The following is a 20,889-nucleotide window of genomic DNA, read 5'->3' as shown; positions in this document are numbered from 1 at the left end:
GACCCATGTGTGGCCCACAGGTGGCCATGTATGTGACTGTCCCCATTCTTCCCTCCATCCCCTCTGCCACGTGTGGGATCTCTGTGGGACAGCCCTCGGTTGGGCCCACCACCCCTGATGGCCAGCCAGGGGCTGTGTGATGGGGCAGAGGACCTGGCGGCGGAGGGTGGTGGGGTGGGGAGGTGCAGTAGGGTTGAAGCAGAGCTGCTGCTGCTGGGGTCAGGGGCCTCGAGCGCCTGGAGCAGAGCACCCCTGGCAGGGGCAGGTGGGGGCCAGGCCAGGCAGTGGGAGCCCTGCGGGGGTCCAGGCCTCCTGCCAGAGGCAGAGCACACCCAGCAGGGAGCACAGGCTGGTGACAGCAGCTGGGCTGGCACCCGCTGCTGAGTAAAGAGCCCTGGGTGGCTTCTCCCTGCAGGTCCGGGAGGCAGAGCCCAGCGGCAGGGAGGCCCTGCACAGCCACAGCCTGGACCACATGCATCAGCTCCAGCCAGCCCCTGGCCCTGCACCTGCCTCTCACACCTGTGCCTTCAGCTGCGCCCTGGCAGGGCTGCTGGTGCCCCAGGAGGCCAGGGCTGCCCTCTGTGGCAAGAGGTCCATGAACCGTCTCTCCCTGGACCTGCTCAGGGAGGGCGCGTCCTTGCAGGAGTTTGTGGTGTAGAGACTGTCCACAGGTGCCTCTGTCTGCGCCTGCCAGCCTGAGGGAGGCTCACCCACACCACTGTCCTGTGGCCAGCCCGGGGCAGGGCGGTCTTGGCCCTTGCCTCTTCTATCTTCCAACCCCCACTTCCTGGCCAGCTTCCAACGGTCTCCCCCTGTGGGAGGTGTGAAGCCAGCTCGGACGTCAGCCCAGGGTGACGGGGGTCCTCCTCACGCCTGTCTGTGGCCCATATGATAAGTCAGGGTCTGGACATCCAGCGTCCAGGAGAGCCAGGAGTCTGTGGTGTTGACCTTGGGGCAGCGCAGCAGCCTCTGTGAAGGGTGTCTGGCCAGCCTCAGGCCCTGGGGGAGCCTGGCCTCCTGCACTTACACTGCCCGCCTGGGCCCTAAACCCAAAGCTGCAGCTCACCGTTGCACCACTGTGCCACGGCCTCTCCTGGACCTTGCTTTTTGTGATTCTGCTCAGAAGTTCAAGGTCCTGCAGATGCAGGCCTCTCCTGCACTCTGGGCCCAGCTGTCTCCCAGGCCCACCCAGAGACCCTGTCACCTCCTGCACAGACACACCACCAGGTAGACCCCTGCCCTGAGGCTGAGGCCCCTCCCGCCCCAGGCCGTGCTCTCTTCCGAGACATCCCAGCCTGGCCCAGGAGTGCTGTGGCCCCACGGCCCTGCTGGTGGCAGGGAAGGTGCCTTGGTTGGGGCTGCTCCTCTGCCTCATCTGCCTGCCACCCAGTGGCCCCTGCCTTCCTCCCAGGAGGCTCCAGGGGCCGCAGGCAGGTGGATCCCACGGGTAATTCCGCCTCGGTGTCTTCGGTGCCTGAAAAGCCCAGGGCGGGGCTTCATTACTGTGGACTCTACACAGGGGCCTGCCAGCATCCTGCTGTCCTGCTTACTTGGACATGTGGACTCGTGTGTCTGTTGGCTAAGCCCTATGTGGTCACTGGGAGCCACAGCGGCTAAAGAACCAAGCACACCCAGAGCCTGGGTTCGTCCTCTCCAGGGGGCTGGGACCAGGGGTCTGGGACCAGGGGTGACAGTTCTGCAGTGAGTGCCCTCGGGGACTTCTGTCCAGCTGAAGCCTTCATCCCAGGACAGTGTGACGTGCAGGGAAAGATCCGCCCAGAGATCCATGTGCAGCTGGGGACTGTGGTGGGAAAGGCACCGGAGCTGTGAGGACAGTGGCCAGGACCAGGCCTCACACGGCTGGCACAGCTGCCTTCCCCAGGACGGGATGGGAAGGGGTAGAGAAGGGGTTCGCCTGGCCTGGGGAGGGTCAGACCAGCTCCCTTCAGAGACGCTCGAGGAGCAAAAGCCCAGCCCACGTAGGGCAGGAACATGCCACTGAGGGAGCAGGTGTGGTGAGGGCCTGGACAGGATCCTGCCCACACAAAGAGGTCCTCACATGTGCACGCGCAACCCACATGCATCACACCCCGCGGGCAGGCGCAGGAATGCGGAGGACGAGGCAAGCGAGGCTCTCACATGGGGTCAGGCGAGCTCCCAGCCACCGGCCTCGCCTTCCCTGCAAGTGTTCCCGGAGAAAGGGCCCGGGAAGTCCCTCCCAGCACAGCACCCACAGCCGAGGTGGAGGCAGCATGGCTGAGGGTCACCCTGAGGTCCCTCTGCTCCTCAAGGACTTGCCTGGCCCCCAGCACACCAGCCGGGGCATGGGTTCCCATTCACCGACAGGGACGGCATGGCCACTGCGTCTCCTCTTCTTCCCTGGCTGCTGGGGTCGAGGGTTGACCTGTCAGGCCTGGGTCTCACAGCATCATCAGTGTCACTGTCACCACCAGGGCTCCCATGGGGCCCTGAGTCCTCTGCTGAGGGTGAGCAGGCACCATGTGCCATGAGGCCATGGCTGAGGGTGGGGACCCAATGCCTGCTGTGAGGACAGTGGCCAGGACCAGGGCCTCACACAGTGAGTCCTCCCTGAGTAGCCAGGGTGACCTGTCCAGCCCCCACCCACGGTGGGGTTACCTTTTCGTTCTGGCTACTTCTCCTCGTGTCTGGGATGGACCGGGAGCCCCAGCTGGTCTCTGCCAGCCCTCCCAGAGCCGGTCACAGCCTCTCTTCAAGACGTCCCCTGCCAGTCCCCTTGGCCCTGCCCTGTGTGTCCTGACTTCTCAGCACAGCTGTGGGCAGCAGCAGAAGGTCACAGGGAGGCCGGGACCTGCACCCTATGTCCTTCCAGATGGGAGGCAGAGGGGGCTGCTGGCTGACCCAAGAACCCACTTGGGCCCTGTGGGCTTTCTATTTCTGTCCTTCCTCTGGGCCTGGGGCCCATGGAGAGTTGAGCCAAGTGACCTCAACCACCAGGCAGCCCTGCTGTGGCTGCCATCTCTGGTCTGCGAGGTGGGTGGAGAGGACACTTAGAGGTCGACGGGTCAGCCCCAGGCCAGGGTCTCACTTCCTGCCTCACCCAGAGGCAGTGTGGACCCTCCGCACTCTGACTTCTAGCTGGCACACTCGCTTCTTGGGGAGCAGAGCGTGCTCTTGTGTTCCTGTCCTCGGTGCCCTGGTCAGCACCCCCATCGGAGGCTGGAGACTGCCAGCTGGAGTCCAGCCCTTCTGGGACAGCCTGCGCAGCTCCATGACAATGCGGCCTGGACGGCTGCTCTGTGGCTGGAGATAGGAGGAGCCGGGCCTCCGGTGCCTTCCAGGGTCCTCCACGCCAAGCAGCAGGGCTCAGGCAGCAGCCCCCCAGCAGCCCCAGAGGCAGGTTAAGCCGTGGGCTCAGCAATGTGCGCATGCAGTTACAGCTTCATAGAATGTGCAGGCGACTTTGCAGCTGAGGGGGCTGGGACCCCATCCTTTTCCACTGGGCACCACCGCTCTCCCCATCATGGCTGACCACACGGGGCCTGAGGCATGCAGGGGGCTGGCGCAGCCCTGGGGCCACAGCTGCAGACATCTAACTCGGTCTGGCGTGAGGCATCCAGGGCTCAGGCCAGGTTGCAGGGGTGGTGAACTTCCGGGACTGGACAGCACAGGGCGGAGGCCATGTCACAGGATGGGCATGTCCTCCCCAAAGCAGAGCACCAGGGGGCCGCAGAAACACCTCCCAATCCCGCAGCCCCTCTCTCAGCCCTGGGTCCTCATCATGTCACCAGTTACCCGGCGCAGGGGACATGCCTCAGGCTCACTGCTGGGAGCTGGCCTGCCAAGCCAGGAGAGCCGCGTGGTTCAGAGCGTGGTTCACAGGACCGGCTGCAAAGGCCCCGGGCTGTGTGTGGCTCGTTACTCAGGCAACCAGTTCATAAAAGTGCTGACTCGGAATCTTGGGATTATTAGTGTTATTTTCCAGGTTTTGAAAGTTGGGATTGGATGGTTTTTAATTTTTCTCTGAACTTCCTTCAGACCTACTTCAGATTTCCCAGCCTTAATTCTTTCCTCCTGGCAGAGGGTGCCCATGACCACCTGCAGGTTGCCGGCCTCAGGGTCAGGCTCAAGCTGGGGATGCTGGTGTCAGACCCTCTGGTCACAGGGCTGACTCCCAGGGACCTGTGTCATGCCCAGCTCTCGGCTCACAGCCCTCCTGCTGGCGAATGCAGGCCCCTGGCTGCCGGACAGGCCTCAGACTGGAGCCCCTTTGGGCTCCTCACCTGCCCAAGCCTCCATGGCCCCCACGGCTTGCCACTTCCCCAGCGTCCCCAGTGTCCCCAGCAGCCCTTGGCCTGCGTGCTGGCCTGCCCCTAACACTGCCCGTGCCCGACTCCTGTGGACCTGCTGGGCTGCCGGCAGCATGTGGCTTCTCCCATCTGCCCTTTGCTGCTGTCACCATGTGCACCTGAAGTCGGCGGCCAAGGTTCAGGCTCAGTAGAAACTGGAGTCACCACCACAGAGCATCTGGGACCACGGGCAGTGTCCCGAACAGTATGATCTCCCTGGTGCTGGGGCCTGCTCTTCTGGGTGCCAGAGGCTGCGAGGCCTGAGTGGTGCTGGAGCAGGAGGAAGAGGCCCTCTGGAGCATGCAGGGCCAGCTGACTCCCAGGCTGACCTCGGCCACCCACAAGGGACTCAGGATGGGCACCACTCTGGGAGGTGTGAGGGGGTTGGGCCCAGACCAATCCCCATTGTGGAGACAGGTCCATGAAGCGATGCCCCTGGCCCAGAGACAGGGCCCTGGAGGTCGGTGGCCACCCGGCTGCAGCCCCGCCTGGCACATGGCTTCTCATGAGAGGTGGCCTGCAGGCACCTGGTCTCTGGGGAGGCTCCTGTCATGCAGTCTCAGCTTGGCTCCTGCAGCCAATCACGGGCACAGAAATTGTTCAGGCAGAGACACATCTGGGGTCTGGACACCCAGGCCCAAGGCCCAGGCCAACTGGACTCTGGTCAAGGGCCTCTTCCTGCTTGCCATGGCCTCACACAGTAGAAGGGGTGAGGACCCCTGGGACCGCTAATAACATCATTAGTCCTGTCGTGGCCCTCTACCCCTAACCCAGTCACCTGCCAGACCCCAGCCCTCGTCACCTTGGCAAGAAGAGCTCTGGGGACACATTTTATCTGCAGCTTGTGGCATGACCGACTGTTTTTGCACTTGGGGGCAGGACACGCCTGGGGGAACGTGGCTCTCCCGCCCAGCTCTGCAGTCTCCCAGGGCAGGAGCTTCGTGTGTCCACTGTGGTATCTCCAGTGCCCAGAACACAGCTGGACATGAAGTAGGCATCCAAGGAATGGATGTGAGCTGACCGTGTGGCTCTTGACACACCAGAGCTGGGGCCGAGGCTGGAGGCTGGCAGTGGGACAAAGCCCTGCCAAGGCACAGCTGCAGTCAGACGCCAACTTGCCCGACCACATGCCCACTCTCGCTCCCCCCAGGACCGCACGCACTAAGGCCGTCTCACCCAGCTCACTGGATACTGCAGCAGACACCACGTGTCCTGGAGGAAGGGGACACGATGAGGCAGTGGTCAGCTGGGCCTCGTCCTGAGCAGACAGCTTGCTGGCACCCCCAGAGACGTGTGGGGGGCCAGAATCCATTTCCTCTTTCTCCCCAAGGCAGCGCGTCCCTTTCTGCTGACAAAGCAGGGCTGGAGCCTGGCTCTGTCTTACCCTGCGAGTCGCAGAACACACAGGCACACGGCCTCTTCGAGGGTCACTGGCCCCTGGCTTCAACCCTGTGCTGACAAAGCCCTGTCCACCCCTCCAGGTTAGCAGTTTTCCTCTGGCTCTTAGGCCTGCTGTCCCACACACTCTGTGTCGTGGGAAGCATCCCTCACAGGCCTGGGCATGAGAGAGAATGGAGTGACCACAAGGGGACAGCACAGCACCCACACACTCAGCCCCCGTGTCCTCCCCAGTGTCGCTGACCTCCTCCACACTCTGCTCAGAGCCAGGTCCTCAGGGAACCTCCCCAGCAGAGGCACTGGACCCCTCACGTCCTGTCCTCGTGGTCACTCAGTGGTCAGGAAGTTTCTGCCTCCCCTCATGGTCCATCCCTCAACACAGCCTTTACGTGCTTCTTAAGCTGCTGCTGAATCCTTTTCTTCCAACAAATCGGCATAAAGCATCTTTAAAACCAGGGACCTCAGACCTCCTACAGGTTGGAAGAGAGTAGGGTGCAACTCCGGCCTCGCATGAAGGAGCTCCCGGAGGGCCCACGGGGGGTCAGAGCTGAGGGCCAGCCTCTGGCCATGTTACATTCCCCTGGGCAGGCTATCTTAGGGATGTGTGCCACTCTGTTGCCACCCAGAACGGGGCTCCTTGCCCTCCCAGAGATGTGTGGGGACACACTGCAGCTGCCCACTGCTGGGTGTCGGGCTGAATCTGGGGATACACACTGTACCCCAGCTTTCCTGTGCTGCCCGAGTCACTGCTAGGCACTGAGTCATCTACGGGCAGCAGATCCAGAGAGGCCTGGGCCTCCCTGTCTGAGGACTGACACCCACGTCCTGTGCACACTCCATATTCAGTGCTAAGCAGGGTCTGCACTGACCCAAATCCAGTTCAGCCTGGCACCAGTCCCGAGAGCCTCTCACCTGAAGTCAGGCCTGTCCAGGGTCAAGGGAGGCACAGGGGGCTGTCATTGTCTCTGGTCACACCTCCTCCCACCCATGGCTGAGTGAGGGCCAGCCTACTCCCAACCCCTCCAAACCTGGTTCTTTCATGTGTGGGGGGTACTTGAGGGTCCTGGGAACTATGAGACTCACTCCCCTTTACCCATCTCCCCGCAGCCTCCCCCATGGAGCATACAGTTCCTGCTCACAGCCTTCCCCGGCAGGGGTCCCTCCTGGGCAGGGGCCTCCCCAGATGGATGGCCAGATGGTGGCCCACCCTCCTGCCCCAGCTAGCCTCTGCTCTCCACATACTTGGGTGGAAAGTCAATTCAGGAACCAGCTGGGCTCCCCTCGCCCCCTCCTGTCCCACAGAGCCCCGAGCCCCAGCACCAGGGGTTGGGGAAAACACAAAGTGACTCCAGACTGCTCCTCTGACCACTGCTCTGTGGGCCTCCGGGTCTAGCCGTTCCCCACGGGCCTGCGGGCAGGGTCTCCTGCGCTTCTCTGTCAGCCTGGTACAGCGGGGCTCCGCCCAGAAGGTCAGAAACAAGGAAGGCAGCTCTCAGGTTGCAACTGGGTCCTGTGACATGGCTCCCAGCACACGTGGACACCAGCAGCGAGTGAGCAGATCCCCAGCCCCCTCCAGGCCCTCTCCTGCCCTGGCATCAAGTCCCCCGATGCTGGGGTTGGTTTCCCACACATGGAGCTGCGTGAGTTCAGAGGCTGGTGGACATGAAATGGGCTGTTTCCTCCTCGGTGCCCAGAGCCCTGACTACTCATAGACCCCTGGCCAAGAGCTGGAGGTCTCGTCACCTCCCCTGTCACTGTGCCCAGCCTGGGCCCTCACTTGGCCAGGGAAGCAATGTACAGTCACCTCGGGACGGTGTGCTGTGAGTACTGCACCTGTTCTGCTCCACCAGGCCTCACTGCCCGTACTGTGCACCCCTGACCTTCACCCCAGCTCACAGACGAGGAAATGGGGCCTTCCCTCTGTGGGACACAAAGCCGGGAGGAGGCAGAGCCCATCTGTCTAGTTCCGAAGCCTGTGCGTAGAGCTCCTGGGTCTGTGGCCTCGTTTGTGTCTAAGGAGGCACAGCACGCAGAGCTGGGCCTCCTGGGGGGCCGCGGGCCTGCCGCACAGACAGCACAGCTCCTCACCCACCTGAGCACCTGCTGCCCACCTGCTCCGGGAGGAGGCTCCTTGGACGAGCCGTCCTCTCTCTGGGCCTCCTGTGCCGGGTGACTCGGCCTGAGCTGTGCGGGGATCTCCCAGCCAGCCAGCCACAGGTCCCAGGGGCACAACAGGTTCATCAAATCCAAACACATTTATTCCTCAGGCACTCACACTAGAAAACAGTGACAGGGAGCACTCTTCCGGGGAAGGGGACTCATCGAGATGCTGAGCCCACGCACGACTTCCTCACCTGGGCGCAGGAAGGCCTCTTCCCAGCCTGTCCCCGCTCAGCCTGCCGAGCTCGGGCCCCGAACCCCAGGCCCTGCAGTGTCTCGGCCACGTGCTTCTGCCCGGGGGACACGCAGAGGATCACCAGGAGCTTCGCATCACCCCCTTAAACAAAAGGAACCAGATGTGAGCTGAGTAGGAGTCATGACAGATGGCATCCATATGTCCCAGAGCACTGGACGGGGTCCAGCTGCCTACACAAAGTCCACAGGCACTTGGAGCAGAGTGCGGTCCCCACAGAGGTGGCAGGTACAGGTCCTGAGGCTGCACCCAGTGCCCTCACCCCACTCAGCAGAGCTGCAGCTCCCACAGCTTGGGGCCCCTGGAGCAGGTGGCCCTGCTGCTGCTGAGTCCAGCGTGGTGGAGGGAGAGATTCGAGGCCTTCCCCAGGAGCCCTGAGCCTAGCTGGATGGCGAGGGGTGCACCTCTGAAGGCGCACACCAGCCAGCCCTACCCAAGACTGTGGAGAGCACAAGTGCAGTTGCCACCAAGTGCCAGGGACGTTGGAGAGGGACCTCCCAAAAGCCCAGCAGACTTGGGTGGGCCCAAGGACAATCTGGGCCGGGGGCAGCTCCCCCAGGTGGAGCTCACAGTGTTCTCTATTCTGGGTTCATCCGAGGGGGACGAACCGATGGTGTCCTGGAGCAGGTGGGTAAGCTTGCTGTTCCGGTAAGGCACGTGGCCACGGCGCTCCGACAGGGCACCCAGGACATCTGCCAGGGCTGCGAGGCTCCGGTTGATGAACGAGGTCTCCCTTAGTGCCAGGCCAGTCACCCCAGATGCACCTGCAAAGCACAGAAGCCCCCTCAGCCATCCTGACTTCAGCAAGGGCCCAGGAGTAAGGAGGCTCTTGGGCGGAGGGCCTCTCGGCAGCTGGTGGGGAGGCACCTCCTGGGAGTCCTTCCAGTGGACTCCGCCATCGCGCCACTGTGGCTCCTCCAGGGGCCAGAGCTGCTCCTGGAAACTGAGGAGGAAGAACGTGACCTCTGACTGCCCTGGGGGGACCTCCGATGGCCAGATGTGACAGGGCTTCGAGTCACCTGAGCAGAGGTGCTAGGCTCAGAGCTTCCTGGTGGCGGTCACAGCCTGGCTGTGGGCACCCCCAGGTGCGGGCTTCTTCCCGCTGCCTGTCTACCCAGCTGGCCGCCAGCTGCTGCTCACCTGCACACTCACTGCCAGCCAGGTCCACCAGCTGCAGCTTGGCCCGAGCTGGCCTCGCAGAACCTGCGGGGTCCACAGGAAGGGGCTGGAGAGGCGGAGCCTGGGGAGAGGTGCTCCACCCCTTCCCTGCCCCAGCGTGACCCTGCAGGGGGGCTGGATGGTGCTGCTGGCCTGGAGGGGAGGACAGAGGACAAACGGGCAGGGAGTCAGTGGGGAGTCAGTGCGGAGGCCTCTTGCAGCTCCACCCTCCAAGCCTCACCCACCAGCGAGAAGCTGGTTCTGCCTCTCTCTTCCTCTTAGAAACAAACTGGGCAGAGGGACAGTCGGTGGGTTCTGTAGGGGACTATAACAAGAAAAGGAGGTGGGTAGCATGTTTCACATTGGGAAGTCGAACGAATGCCCAGTCCATCCCAAGAAAACTAAATAATGCTTCCTAGTAGTCCAGGTGACGATGGTGACTGGAACCCCGGGAAAACCCATGCCCTCCTGGAAATCCATCCATCAGCTTCACAGAAGCCCGAAGAAGTGCTGTTTCCTTGGGCATGAAGTCTCGCCCTGCGAAGTTCCTGAACAGACTCCACGAGACCCTCAAGAGCTTATTCTCATCGCACAAAACAGAAAACAGAGATTTTCGTAGGAGAGCCCAGAACCCCTGCACAGAGGCACCTCTGTGTCTGTGTCTTGTGGCAGCACTCACAGGATCAGCAGAGCTCCCTACATATCAGGTGCCTGGCGCTACCTGGGCCTTACCTGAGCCAAGTCCTGTGCGGGGGAGTAGCTGTGCTGGCTGGTGGAGTGGCTCGAGGAGTGAGTATGCTGCCCCCCCCCCTCCGATTTCCCTTGTCCGGGGACCACAGTGTGGAGTGTCATTGTGACAAGACACACCACATCTGTCTACACTGGCCTTCGGGACGCACCACATCTGTCTATACTGGCCTTCCAGGCAAGGAGGAAATGAGCTGGGGCAGGTCAGCAGGGCTTCCCTGGGGCTGCGTGGGGGGTGGGGCCAGAGCGGGCTCTGCAGGACACACCCTCTGCACCTGGACTTCCACACGCCACACGGGGCCTAGCCTTGCCTTGCCCCCTGGCGCCCTGCCGTGCACCTGTGCACAGGCACGTGTGGGCCTCTGTGGCTGGAGTCCAGGAGCTCTGCTCTGGACGCCGTGGGCCTTTGTGGCATGACACGGCCTTCTGATACGCCGGGCGTTGTTCTCTCTCCCACTGGGCAGTCCCCTCAGGACGCTGCCCCGCGCCCCCAGGTGCCGCATGCCCAGTTGCCCATGTCCTAGCAGATGCTTCCTCCCGCCACCTCCCTCTCTCTCCCCAGCCTGGGTCCTAGGGCCTCCTGTGTTCAGGTCCCAGATCCCAGGTCGTTGGAGGGTGTGGCTGCAATTCCTGCTCCAGACCCCGCGGTGACCCCGGGATTTTTCCTCTTGGTGGATTTCTACTACTTGAACTGACCCGGCGCCAATAGCAGCTCACCAGTGCTGTCTGAGGGGGACACCACGGTCAGAGTCACCGTCACCACCAGGTGGGATCTGGAGGAAGCCATGTGCACCAAGGTGGGGTGCCTTGCTCTGAGCTGCAGACCTCCGTGGACAAGTGCCACCAGCTCTGCGGCGCTGGCGACGGCCCTGGCAGGGGAGAAGTGTTAGAGCGCACCCCAGGGCAGGTAGCAAACACCACCAGGCTGGCGCCAGGTCAACACAGAGTGCCACCGCTAACAGACACCGCTCCCAGACATGGGTACGGCAATTCCAGAGGAGACTGAAGCTGATTTAGGCAAAACAGAACATAAGCAATTAAAAATAACCAGTGGTTTCACCAGATCCAAGGTCGGTAACCCCCAGTTCCCATCTTCCTCCGTCCATTTCACGCTCACGGACCCACGTTTTTAGAATATTCTATCAAATTAAATTCAGGCGATAAGAGCCCTTGTCAGAGGATCGGGGCTGCTGCCCAGGCTCTGCAGGGAAGGGCTGCATTTTGATCACAGTCCGTCAGCCAACAGCTGAGAGTCTGGGTTACTCTGCAAACATGTCACCACCAAATGCCTGGCACCTCAGCCTTCTGGAAACAGGACCAGCAGCCGCACAGCCTTCTCTGGCTGAGTCTGAGTCCCTGGCTGGGCAGCGGCGCCGTGGCCTCAGGCGGGAATTCCTCCTGTCCCTCCCTAGTGGTGGGTCAGGTGCTGACCCACACAGGGCTTTCACAAGAGTAACTTGAGAACCCAGGCCATGTGAGGCGTCCACATTCACAAGGCGCTGCATTACTGAGCTCTATAAAATGCTGATGCTCTAGTGTGAGGAAGTTCAGTGTCCTCGACTGACCGTGGGCAGTGAGGTCACTTTGTCCGGTTTTCCTCTCCTTCAAGGTGGGGTTGAGGAGGATGGAAGACAAGCACAGGTGACAGGGGAGTACAGAAGGATGGGGGCTGTGACTTCACCCCAAGATGCCCACGAGCCCCTGCACTCCTGGCCTGTGCCCCCAGGTCTGAGGGCCTCAGAGTGTCGGGGCCCAGGGAGCCGGCGCCCCACACACTGCTGGCTTGCACAACCTACGTTCTTTAGACTAAATAAAGCCAAGGGAAAAAATGTTGCTAGTGACTTATGAGGTGGGAATGTTGCAAAAGTCATCTATAGACGCCCAACAATGTCAGCCTGGGGATCCTGAAGACAACCAGGCCCCGCCCTGAGCTCCAGATTCAAGGAGCCTCTGCTCCCTGGTGACGGTCTCCTTTAAGAGAAGAGCCCAAGGCCCATTTCACTCTTGAGATGGCCTGCGCTCTGTCCCTCCGGTGAGTGCCCCTTGCCTTCCTAAATGAATCTCTGCTCTGCCTCTTCCCGACAGGTGCCCAAATTCTTTTTCTGCAACCTATGTCAAGAGCCAACAAAGGCTGAGTTGAGGTCCCTGTCTCCCTCCTGGGCCCCCTTTGGTGACAAGACGACACCCACCCCGTGGACTCTCATGAAGACTTTTAAAGACACATTTATTCATATAGATTTTAAAAAGCCTTTTTTCTATTTCTTTCTCTTGTGCTGAGGACTGAACCCAGGGCCCTACAAGCACAGGCTGGCATTCCACCACCCGGCTCCACCCCTTCTTCATTTTCAACAGCTTTATTAACATATTACCAACATATGAAAATCATTGAACACCTTGATGTTTTGACAGACTTGCACATTGTGACACAGTCACAGCATTCCAGCTAATTAACATATCTGTCACCCCTGCACAGTTTCCAGTAAAAGAGGTCACTTTGGGCTGGTGGTGTACCTCAGTGGTGGAGCACTTGCCTGGCACACATAAGGCCCTGGGCTTGCTTGATCCCCAGCACCATGAGAGAGAAGGAAGGAAGGAAGGGAGGAAGGAGGGAAGGAAGGAAGGAAGGGAGGGAGGGAGGAAGGAAGGAAAATTCTTAAACTAAAAACTGGGTGACATGCACTGAACACTGAAGCCCATGTGGCCCGTCCCGCTGGCCACCAGCCGGATCCTCCTGCACAGCTGGCTCTGCTTGGGCCTGGGAGGAAACTGCCCCTCGGGGGCCAGGGGACCTCTGTCCTGAACTCACGTGCAGGTCAGACCGGGGACCTCTGTGCATCCTTCCTGGGTCGTCACCACCTCACGCTTGATCCCAGCCACTGCTCCAGAACCCTCTTTGGCCAGGAGATCAAAAATGTCGTTATTGTAAATCTCCACTATGGACACCTCAGCCGTGGGGCTTCTCGGTGGTGGACTTTCTGAAATGAGCCTGGGGAAGCACACACGGGGTTGACCAACAGAGGACAGCCCGGCCCCATGGCAGATGGCCGCAGCCACAGACACTCAGCAGGAATCCCGCAGCAGGGTGCAGGGCAGGCCTCACAGCACCCATCTAACCTGGAGGGAGAACCGCGCCCTGGGGACACAGTGACTTCAGGGGAGTCTTGCTTAAATCAGCTGCTGCACAGTCCTACCCACAGGCCCTGCAGCCCAGGTGGAGAAGAGGAAGGATTCACAACCAGGAGCAGAGACCCCGCAGCCAGCTCACCCTGGGGAACGAGCCTGGGGCGAGCTGCAGACCACAGGGCTCCTTGGTCTGAACCCCCTGCTTCAGGGAGGCCAATCCACTCATGAGTCCCCCAATGTCCCCTGGCCTCCTGCACACCCACTCAGCTCTCAAACACCACCACGAGTCTCACTATGCTTCAGCTTTTAAAGTGTGATGTGCTGACCACTGGAGAACTAGAACTAAGGGGGCTGCACACCTAGAGGGGAGCCCACCCCCACCACCGCCCGCCCTCCCACATCCCTCCTCATCCTGCTCTGCCCTCTGACAAAACTAACCCCCGACCTGTCCCAGGCCAAAGGACAAATGAAGCTGCTCCATGGTCCAGATTCCCACCTCCCTGACACAGCACAGTTGGGTCAGCTGATCCCCATCCTGCATTGCTCTCGCCCCGGAGGACGGGCCCAGGGGAGGGCATTGACGGTGTGCTTGAGGCAAGTCCTGTGAGATTTTCCCGTCCGAGCTTTGCTAGAAGGAGTCGTTAGTCCAGATCTAGAGACAGTTGTGGGTAAAACAAGCAATCGATGTCTTCTCATGGCAAACAACAGACCTACGCAACAGAGCAAAGGTGGAAGAGGAGGCCAGGGTCCAGACGCCGGCGTGCTCACACTGCAGTCTGTGGGGACCGTGCCAGGAACAGGGTCTGGGAGATGCCAGAGGAGCTCACTGAGCCGGCAGCTGGGTGGACATGGCCTCTGCAGACGTGGCCTTTCCTGGCAGGGACCATGTGTCTCAGGGCCATGGGCCCCGAAGCAGATGCTTCTCATCCACAGAATTCCCCAGAGTTCATTTAAAATGCTCATCAAGTCGCCCTCTGGATTCCAGAAGTGGTCGGAAACTGCATCTTCTCTTTTAGCCTTTAAGCAGCGAAGTTTCTCGGGCAAGATATGTGGTTGTCACGGAGAGCAGTGTCCTGTGGTCAGCCCAGGCGACACCAGCCCAGGCTCCTGGGTTACATGGGCAGGCCCTGCAGAGACCCCTTTCCCTCCTGCGTGCCCTCGGCTGCTCTGTGTCCTGTCCAGTGGTCCTGCACACGTCCTCCTGCTGCGACCTCTCCACTCCAGGCTTCTGAGGGCTGAAGAGTCATCACACACACCTCACGTTCTCCATGCCTTGGACGGTTGAGGAAAGCGTCCTGCATCCGGTGAATGAGGGTGAGCAGAGACCCAGCCCAGGAGGCTGTGTCCACAGCCAGCTCAGAAGGAAGCAGGGAGATGCCGGCGCAGAGTCCCCGAATCTCATTTCAGACGGCAGCAATGGCTCCTCTGGTAGGCGCAGTCTGGCAGGACCCTGTCTTAGGGTAAAGGGTCCTCAGACACTCCCGGATACGCGGGCCCCGTGTTGTAACTTTGTCTTTTGGCGGGAGGACAGAGCACATGTTAACTCCGGCACACCCATGCTGCCCCCGACCAGTGCGGGCAGCTGAACTTCAGGTCACTCGTGTGAATTTCCTGGGACCCCAAATAAAACACAGACACAAACTTCACCTTTAAATCAGGCTCCAGGACGGCTCCTCCGCTCTCGACCTCAAACTCCCCAAATGGGAGAGCGAGGAGAGTCATGAGAGGCTGGCGAGAGAGAGAGAGAGCACGTTTGGAAGTGGGCTTTTATTGGGGGGACCCTCATTCTTAGAAAGTTCCATCAAAAAAGACCAGGAGGGGCAGGGTCACAAGGACAGGTGAGAGTAATTCGACCCCTGGGGCTGCAGGGGGGCTCCCCTATGTCTGAGGACACATTCTGCTGCTTCCAGGATCCGGGCAATGTCCAGGTAACTAGGAAAGTGACCCACAGAGCCCCTCGGATCACAGGAGGGAGAGTGCCGGTCATTCAGCGAGACCGCCCCCCCCAGACTCGCCCCCACGTCTGGCTTAACAATGTTTAGAGCTCGTCTGAGGTGACCAGCTGAGGTCTCAGCTCCGAGAGATCACCTCGTCAGCTTACCCTTGGACTGAGATCACACGGTGCCTGTCCTTCTGAGTCAGGCTTAGTTCTCCTGGCACAGCGATCTCCAGGTCCATCTTCTTGTACACAACAGGATCGTCCTTCTGTGGCCGACTCGTGCTCCATGGGGCACATGCCCCGCCCCTTCTCTGTCCACCCTCAGCTGATGGACTCGGGCTGCTCCTGTCTTGGCTCCTGTGAATAGAGCTGCGGTGACCCAGGGAGAGCCGTGTCCCTCAGCACACGACTCCTCTCCTCTGGACGTGTACCTGGCAGTGGGATTGCTGGGTCACGTGCTAGTTCTACTGTTGGGTTTCAGGGAATCTCCGTGTGGTTTTCCACGCTGGCTGTGCTGATTTACACTCCCACAACAGTGCAGGGGCCCTTTCCTCCACCTCCTCGCCAGCGGTCACCTTCAGTCTTCTTGGCAGTGGCCATTCTCACTGAGCCCGGGGAGGGCTCACGGTGGTTCTGACCCGCATTTCCCGCCTGGTGCTGTGGAGCACTCGTAGGCCTCTTGGCCATTTGCATGAACTGACTGGTCAGGCCTGTTGCCCATCTCTAGTCAATTCTCTAAGGATCTGAGCCCGCCACGCTGTCTGCTCCGGTGGTCCAGATGGCTTGGTGCTCCGGGTACAGATGCTGAGAGGCTGCCTGCACAGGTCCTTCACAGTGAAGGGGGAGCGGGAGGGCTGAGGCAGGCAGAGGGCAGACGCTCCCCCGGTAATCTCCTCTGCAGGCCTTCTCAGCCCTCAGCCTCCAAAGGAAGTGAGGAGCCTCACGCTGCAGCCAGCAGCTGGCCGTGCCTGGGGGCTCAGACCCGCACTCCCCTCACCGTGGAGGTTCTGATCTGCTTCTCACCTGGATGGGCACTGTCCACCTCATCTCTGAGTTCTTCTGCACCCACAGCGGAGCAGTGTCTGCAGACACCGAGACTCCTCCAAAGCTGGACCCCAAGAGCCGAGCTCAGCATCGGTGAGCCAGCTCTTGGTGTGTGTCTGTGGTGGGGCCTGAAGCTATTCCCAGGGCCCTGTTCTGCTCAGCCGAGGAGATGGGGAAGGATGGACGCATGTGCCCTGGGGGATCCCTGAGGGCACAGGCATAGCTTCCCTCCCCTCACACGAGGCACATGCTGGGAAGTCCTGATCTCCAGGACCGGTCACTGCAGCACAACATTATGCAAAGGGCATGTGTCCAGGACATGGTGGCCAAGGACAGAAAATACGGAAGGACTTTGCAGCATGTACCCAGAAGTACTTGGTCCAAGTAAACTGGTAGACACGTGAGTCTGACAGATATTTAAGGAATACCAGTTTGAAGACACTAAAGCACCCGGCTTGGTGGGGTTGCTACATCATGGTTCATCCCTGGTTTTAGGACACAAAAGGACAACATAAGGAGGTAGAGACAAAAGTCGAGTCTCAGGGTGGGGGGCACAGAGGTCACTGGCCGTGCTGTCTGTCCCCACGGGGCAGGGCCCGGGCTGGCTGGGTGGGCAGCCACGGTGCGTGCAGAGCAGCGTGAGAACCAGAGGGGAGTGCGGAGGCCAAGACGGGAGGCCCAGCCCGGCGTGGGCTAGAGAGCCTCGCCGTCGCCATGGGCCCTGCCCACCTGGGCGGCTGGGGACCTTATGTTTCTTCCTAGGACTGATTTGGGTGGGGACATCCTGACCGTGGCCTCAGGTCTCCTGTGGGGACCGTTAATGGAACAGGAGACCTTCCATCAGGAGGAGTTTGCTCCCGGGGGGAAAGGAGCCCAGGGATCTTGGTCAAGCGCTCTGTCCTCAAGAGGCTTTCGTGAGCTGAGTGAACGGCTGTCCCGAGTGAGCTGGCCCTGGGCCTGCTCTCCATCCCTCCCGCCCCGTCTCATCCCACCCAGCACGAGGCTCTGTGCTCATCACCGCCATCCAGGTACCTGAAGAGCTCCTCCGCAGCTCTGGGGATAATTCCCCAGTCAGCGAGAGCCCCCGACGGCAGCCCGGGCTGGTCCTCAGCATGCGGCCCCAGCATGGTGTAGCTCTTCCCGCTCCCAGTCTGCCCGTAGGCCATGATGCACACGTTGAACCTGAAAGGCAAAGCCCGCTCAGGCAGCAGCACACGCCCGGCCGGCCACCGCCCAGCGTGAGGGCGCCCTCACTGAAGGTGAAATTTCAACACACTTCATTTCGTGTCTCCCTGTGACTCCACTTCTTGTAAGTCAGGTTTTCATTCAGCCATGACTAGTGCCACTACGGCCACCGTGTGGCTATTCTGCACACAGCCCGCGTCTCGCCCCGCCTGCTTCGCATCCGACGTCTCTCATGGGTCGGGTCCTCCGTCAGCTCACAGGTCACCAGGGCCTACCCACAGTGGGTCCCTTCCGAATTCCCACAATGTCTCATTGACTTTCACTGCGGTATTAGAGTGGCCCGGGGCAAGTGCATCTTCATGTTTCATGAAATGCCATAGAAGTTTGCATGTTTTCTTACCTTGTTCTGAGAACACTTTGTTGGTTTTAGTTAGTCAGCAGCACAGTGGCCACCGTTGTACACCGATGGTTTCAGGACAAAAAAGGACAACACAAGGAACCGTGGGCTTTCCTTTTCCCAGTGAACCCACCAGTGCCCAGGCCCTCCCCACCACCTGCCCTGGGGTTACGGGACCACAGTTGGTTCCACAGAAGGCAAGGATTCCTGATGGACTCTGAATTTCCCTCCAGTCCTGTGGGCCAAAACATCCATGAGAAGGTTGGAAACATCTACCTAACGTTTCAAATTAGTTTATCACATGAAATGATATCCTCAGCCACAGGCGGTCTTGCCTGAAAGGTGCTGGCCAGATGCACTGCAGGGTCCTCCACCCTGACTGCCCGGCAGGTCACCCAGCATTCCCAGGCCCATACTCCCCTCACCCGGAGGCTCTGATCTGGCTTCTCCTTTGGATGGGCACTGTCCACCTCATCTCTGAGTCAAGTGAGTGCTTTCCCTGGACAGAGGTTTGGGCAACTGGTTGGTGGTCATCTGAACACTCAGTGCCCAGAGCAGTGCCGAGCCCAGAGGCCCAGACTGAGGGAGCTGTCGCATCCCAGAGACCTTGGGGCCACAGGGACCAGCTCAGGGCCTGTAAGCTGTCGCCCTGCACTTCGGGACTGAGGAGGCTCGAGGCGCAGTGACGGGAGCCGCCACACCCCACTCTCATCTGCCGGGCCCACCTCCCTTGCCCTTGAGCCAGCAGAGCACAGAGGCTGGGACAGCGCGGAGCGCTCCGGTTACCAGGGGAAGGCGAGTGCAGCCGAGCCTTCAGCCAGGGACTCCTCACTTCTGAAAAGATGCCTGCTGACCAGAGCAGCCTGGCCATCTCCAGGGCAGATGGACACAAGCCAGCTGAGGCAGAAACTGCCCAGCAATGAGCGGGGATCGATGGGTGCGGGGTGGTGAGGTGGACATGGGCCAGCCCCGCTCCACAGATCACAGGCCTCGGGCAGCCAGGGCACCAATGGCGAGACAGCAACCCTGCAATTAGCTTCTATTTGTGGAGGTCGGTCACGCGGCCTCCTCTCTGGGCAGACATCGGGGCATCTTCTCCAGGGAGTTGGATGTGGACCTCTGGGCAAGTTGTGGCCTGAAGATCCTCAGTTCAATATTCCAACCTGGTTTAACTGATGGCTAAAGAAGTGCTCTATACTCCTAAGTGCTCTTTACTACCTTTAAAATCGGTAGTTGTGTTTCCTAAGAATAGACAGGGCCCCCGACATGATGGAACGTTCACAGCAGACTTCTAAGACGTCTGAAATGTAAAGAATCCCAGAGGGTAAAGGCAGCCGCCAGGAGGCCCAGGTCCACCCACAGCCACCCAAGCCCTGCTCAGGCCCGTACGCTCTGCACAGCAGTGCCCTCCTTCTCCAGGGGTGGAGGCATGCTGCAGTGCAGGACACAGAGCCAGCACTGGCCACGGGCTGCCCCCGGCCAGGCCTCTGATTTCTGTATGGGGAAGAGGTTTGCTTAGGTTTAAATGCAACTGTGATCATGGCCTTGGTTTTCACTCACCCGTCCAGGAAGGACGTCAGTAGGGGGCACACATCTGCAAACACAGCCTCCTGAGACTCTGCTGGACCGTAGACTCTGTGACAAACAGAGGCTGCGTCGGGGGAGGAAGGCTGCTCTGGCATCCTGCAGGAGCGGGGCCTGCGTGCAGGCCTACATGTGCACCCCGACACACTCGAGACCCCTGCCTGTCCACAAGCTGAGAGGATACGGGAGGTGGACAGGTGGCGCCCTGCCTGGGAGCTCAGAAGCATGGGGGTGTGTGCAGGCAGACACCTCAGTGCTGCTGGGCAGCCCAGTCCCCGAGACCCCGGCTGGACGGCGCCTGGTGGACTGTGTGTGCTCTGAGGCCCACTGTTTCTCCCTGGAGGCTCTTTCAGGACACCCTGCCCCCACTCACTTGTGTGTTGGTGAGCACCTAGCTGGGGACTTGGAGGAGTCCGTGAATCTCCAACTGTCCCCACAAAGCCAGAGGCCACTGCAGGGTCAGGAAGAGAGTCCTCAGACGTTGCGGTTAGGAGCAGAGGACTAAGCCTGTGCCCAGGGCCCCTCACCATCCTTTGGTGGGCGGGGGGGACTTCCCAACCCTATTTGCAGCCCTTCTGTGCCTCCCTGGTCCCCCTGCCACTCAGGAACCAGGATCCCTCACACCCAGCTGACCAGGAAGGCCTCTGACTCAGGCCCTGTTGTTTGAGAGAGAAAAGAGAGAAAGAGAGAAAGCCCTGGATTTACCTGGGGGGTGGGCACAGGGGTCATCTCTAACCGCCATCCCCCAGAGGCAGGACAGGGGGCACGTGTCAGTCAACCCCAGGCACGATGTGCATGGTTCATGTGGACTCGGCCAGCACCTACCTTTCAAAATTATACGTCTTATTGATCTTAGGGTGGCCAGGACGATGGCATTTCACCAGAATCGTTTCCTAATAGAAACAAAATAGAGCCATCAGACCCAGCCAGGGCTTCACTAATCAAACGGGAGCCGGGGTGGAGGACACCCCTGGGCCAGGGCCAGCTGTGGCCTGTTTTGGTCAACACAGTTTCCTGGACCACCCGGAGCCCTTTGCTGACGAACGCTGCAGGCTGCGAGGTGCAGAATGGCTCCAGTGGTCAAGATAGAGGACACTTGGCCTCGAAGACGGCCGTCTGCAATGCCCGGCCCCTAGAAAAAGGTTTGCCTGCCCCAACCCAGAGCAGGCAGTCACACCGTGGGGAGTATGCGATGGCCTGGGCTAGTGGCCTGAGCATCCTGGGCACTTGCAGTTTCCCACAGGGGATGAAGCCCCCGAGGCTGGAGAGCCGCTTTCCAGCCACTTCCCCTGGGCCTTCTGAGCCGTCTCCTTCAGGTACCTCCCAGGGGAGGGGAGCCCAGGCCGCCCTTCAAGAAGTGGGGCACCAGCTTCGGCTGCTGCTGAACAGAACGTGGATGGGCTCCAGTTCCCAAACAAACTGAAACTTCATGGAGAGTCAGCGGCTTGGGAAGGCGAAACAGCACAGTTCTGAAGGGCCAGGCGTTGGCTGTCCGCAAGTCCTTGTATTTGGAGGAAGCAGATGGGCGCTCCCCACCCTCTGGCCGCACACGATGCGTGCACAGGAAGCACAT

General features: G+C 60.5%; 2 protein-coding genes across 5 annotated transcripts in view; one reads left to right on the top strand and one right to left on the bottom strand.

Moving 5' to 3' along the window:
* The window catches only part of Frmd1 (FERM domain containing 1), a 27,192-nt gene extending 23,262 nt beyond the window's left edge, over window positions 1-3,930 (top strand). For all 4 annotated transcript variants that reach the window (XM_026380848.2, XM_026380850.2, XM_026380849.2 and 1 more), the window contains one exon: window positions 416-3,930. In XM_026380848.2, coding sequence (XP_026236633.2) covers window positions 416-658 — 243 coding nt within the window. In that variant the 3' untranslated portion in view covers window positions 659-3,930. The remainder of the gene's footprint in view (window positions 1-415) is intronic.
* Window positions 2,421-20,889, bottom strand: Kif25 (kinesin family member 25). Its single transcript, XM_026380851.2, has 11 exons — window positions 20,737-20,889; window positions 20,142-20,209; window positions 19,293-19,367; window positions 17,183-17,332; window positions 12,851-13,030; window positions 10,762-10,913; window positions 9,280-9,450; window positions 8,748-8,903; window positions 8,081-8,223; window positions 5,505-5,673; window positions 2,421-2,542 (listed from the first exon to the last, which is right to left on the bottom strand). The coding sequence occupies exons 1-11, from the start codon at window positions 20,887-20,889 to the stop codon at window positions 2,421-2,423; spliced, it is 1,539 nt and encodes a 512-aa protein (XP_026236636.2).

This window comes from Urocitellus parryii, chromosome 8, assembly GCF_045843805.1.
Source record: "Urocitellus parryii isolate mUroPar1 chromosome 8, mUroPar1.hap1, whole genome shotgun sequence".
Classification (NCBI taxonomy): domain Eukaryota; kingdom Metazoa; phylum Chordata; class Mammalia; order Rodentia; family Sciuridae; genus Urocitellus; species Urocitellus parryii.
This window is presented reverse-complemented; position numbering and strand designations above follow the sequence as displayed.

What these genes read in the sequence shown, in the direction of transcription:
- Kif25 (XM_026380851.2), bottom strand. Translation starts at nt 20,889, where the DNA reads ATGTGCTTCCTGTGCACGCATCGTGTGCGGCCAGAGGGTGGGGAGCGC. An exon ending in TGACTCTCCATGAAGTTTCA is followed by an intron (nt 20,210 to 20,736) that starts GTTTGTTTGGGA and finishes TGTTTCTATTAG; the next exon opens with GAAACGATTCTGGTGAAATG. An exon ending in AGAGGCCTTCCTGCGCCCAG is followed by an intron (nt 5,674 to 8,080) that starts GTGAGGAAGTCG and finishes CTTTGTCAGCAG; the next exon opens with AAAGGGACGCGCTGCCTTGG.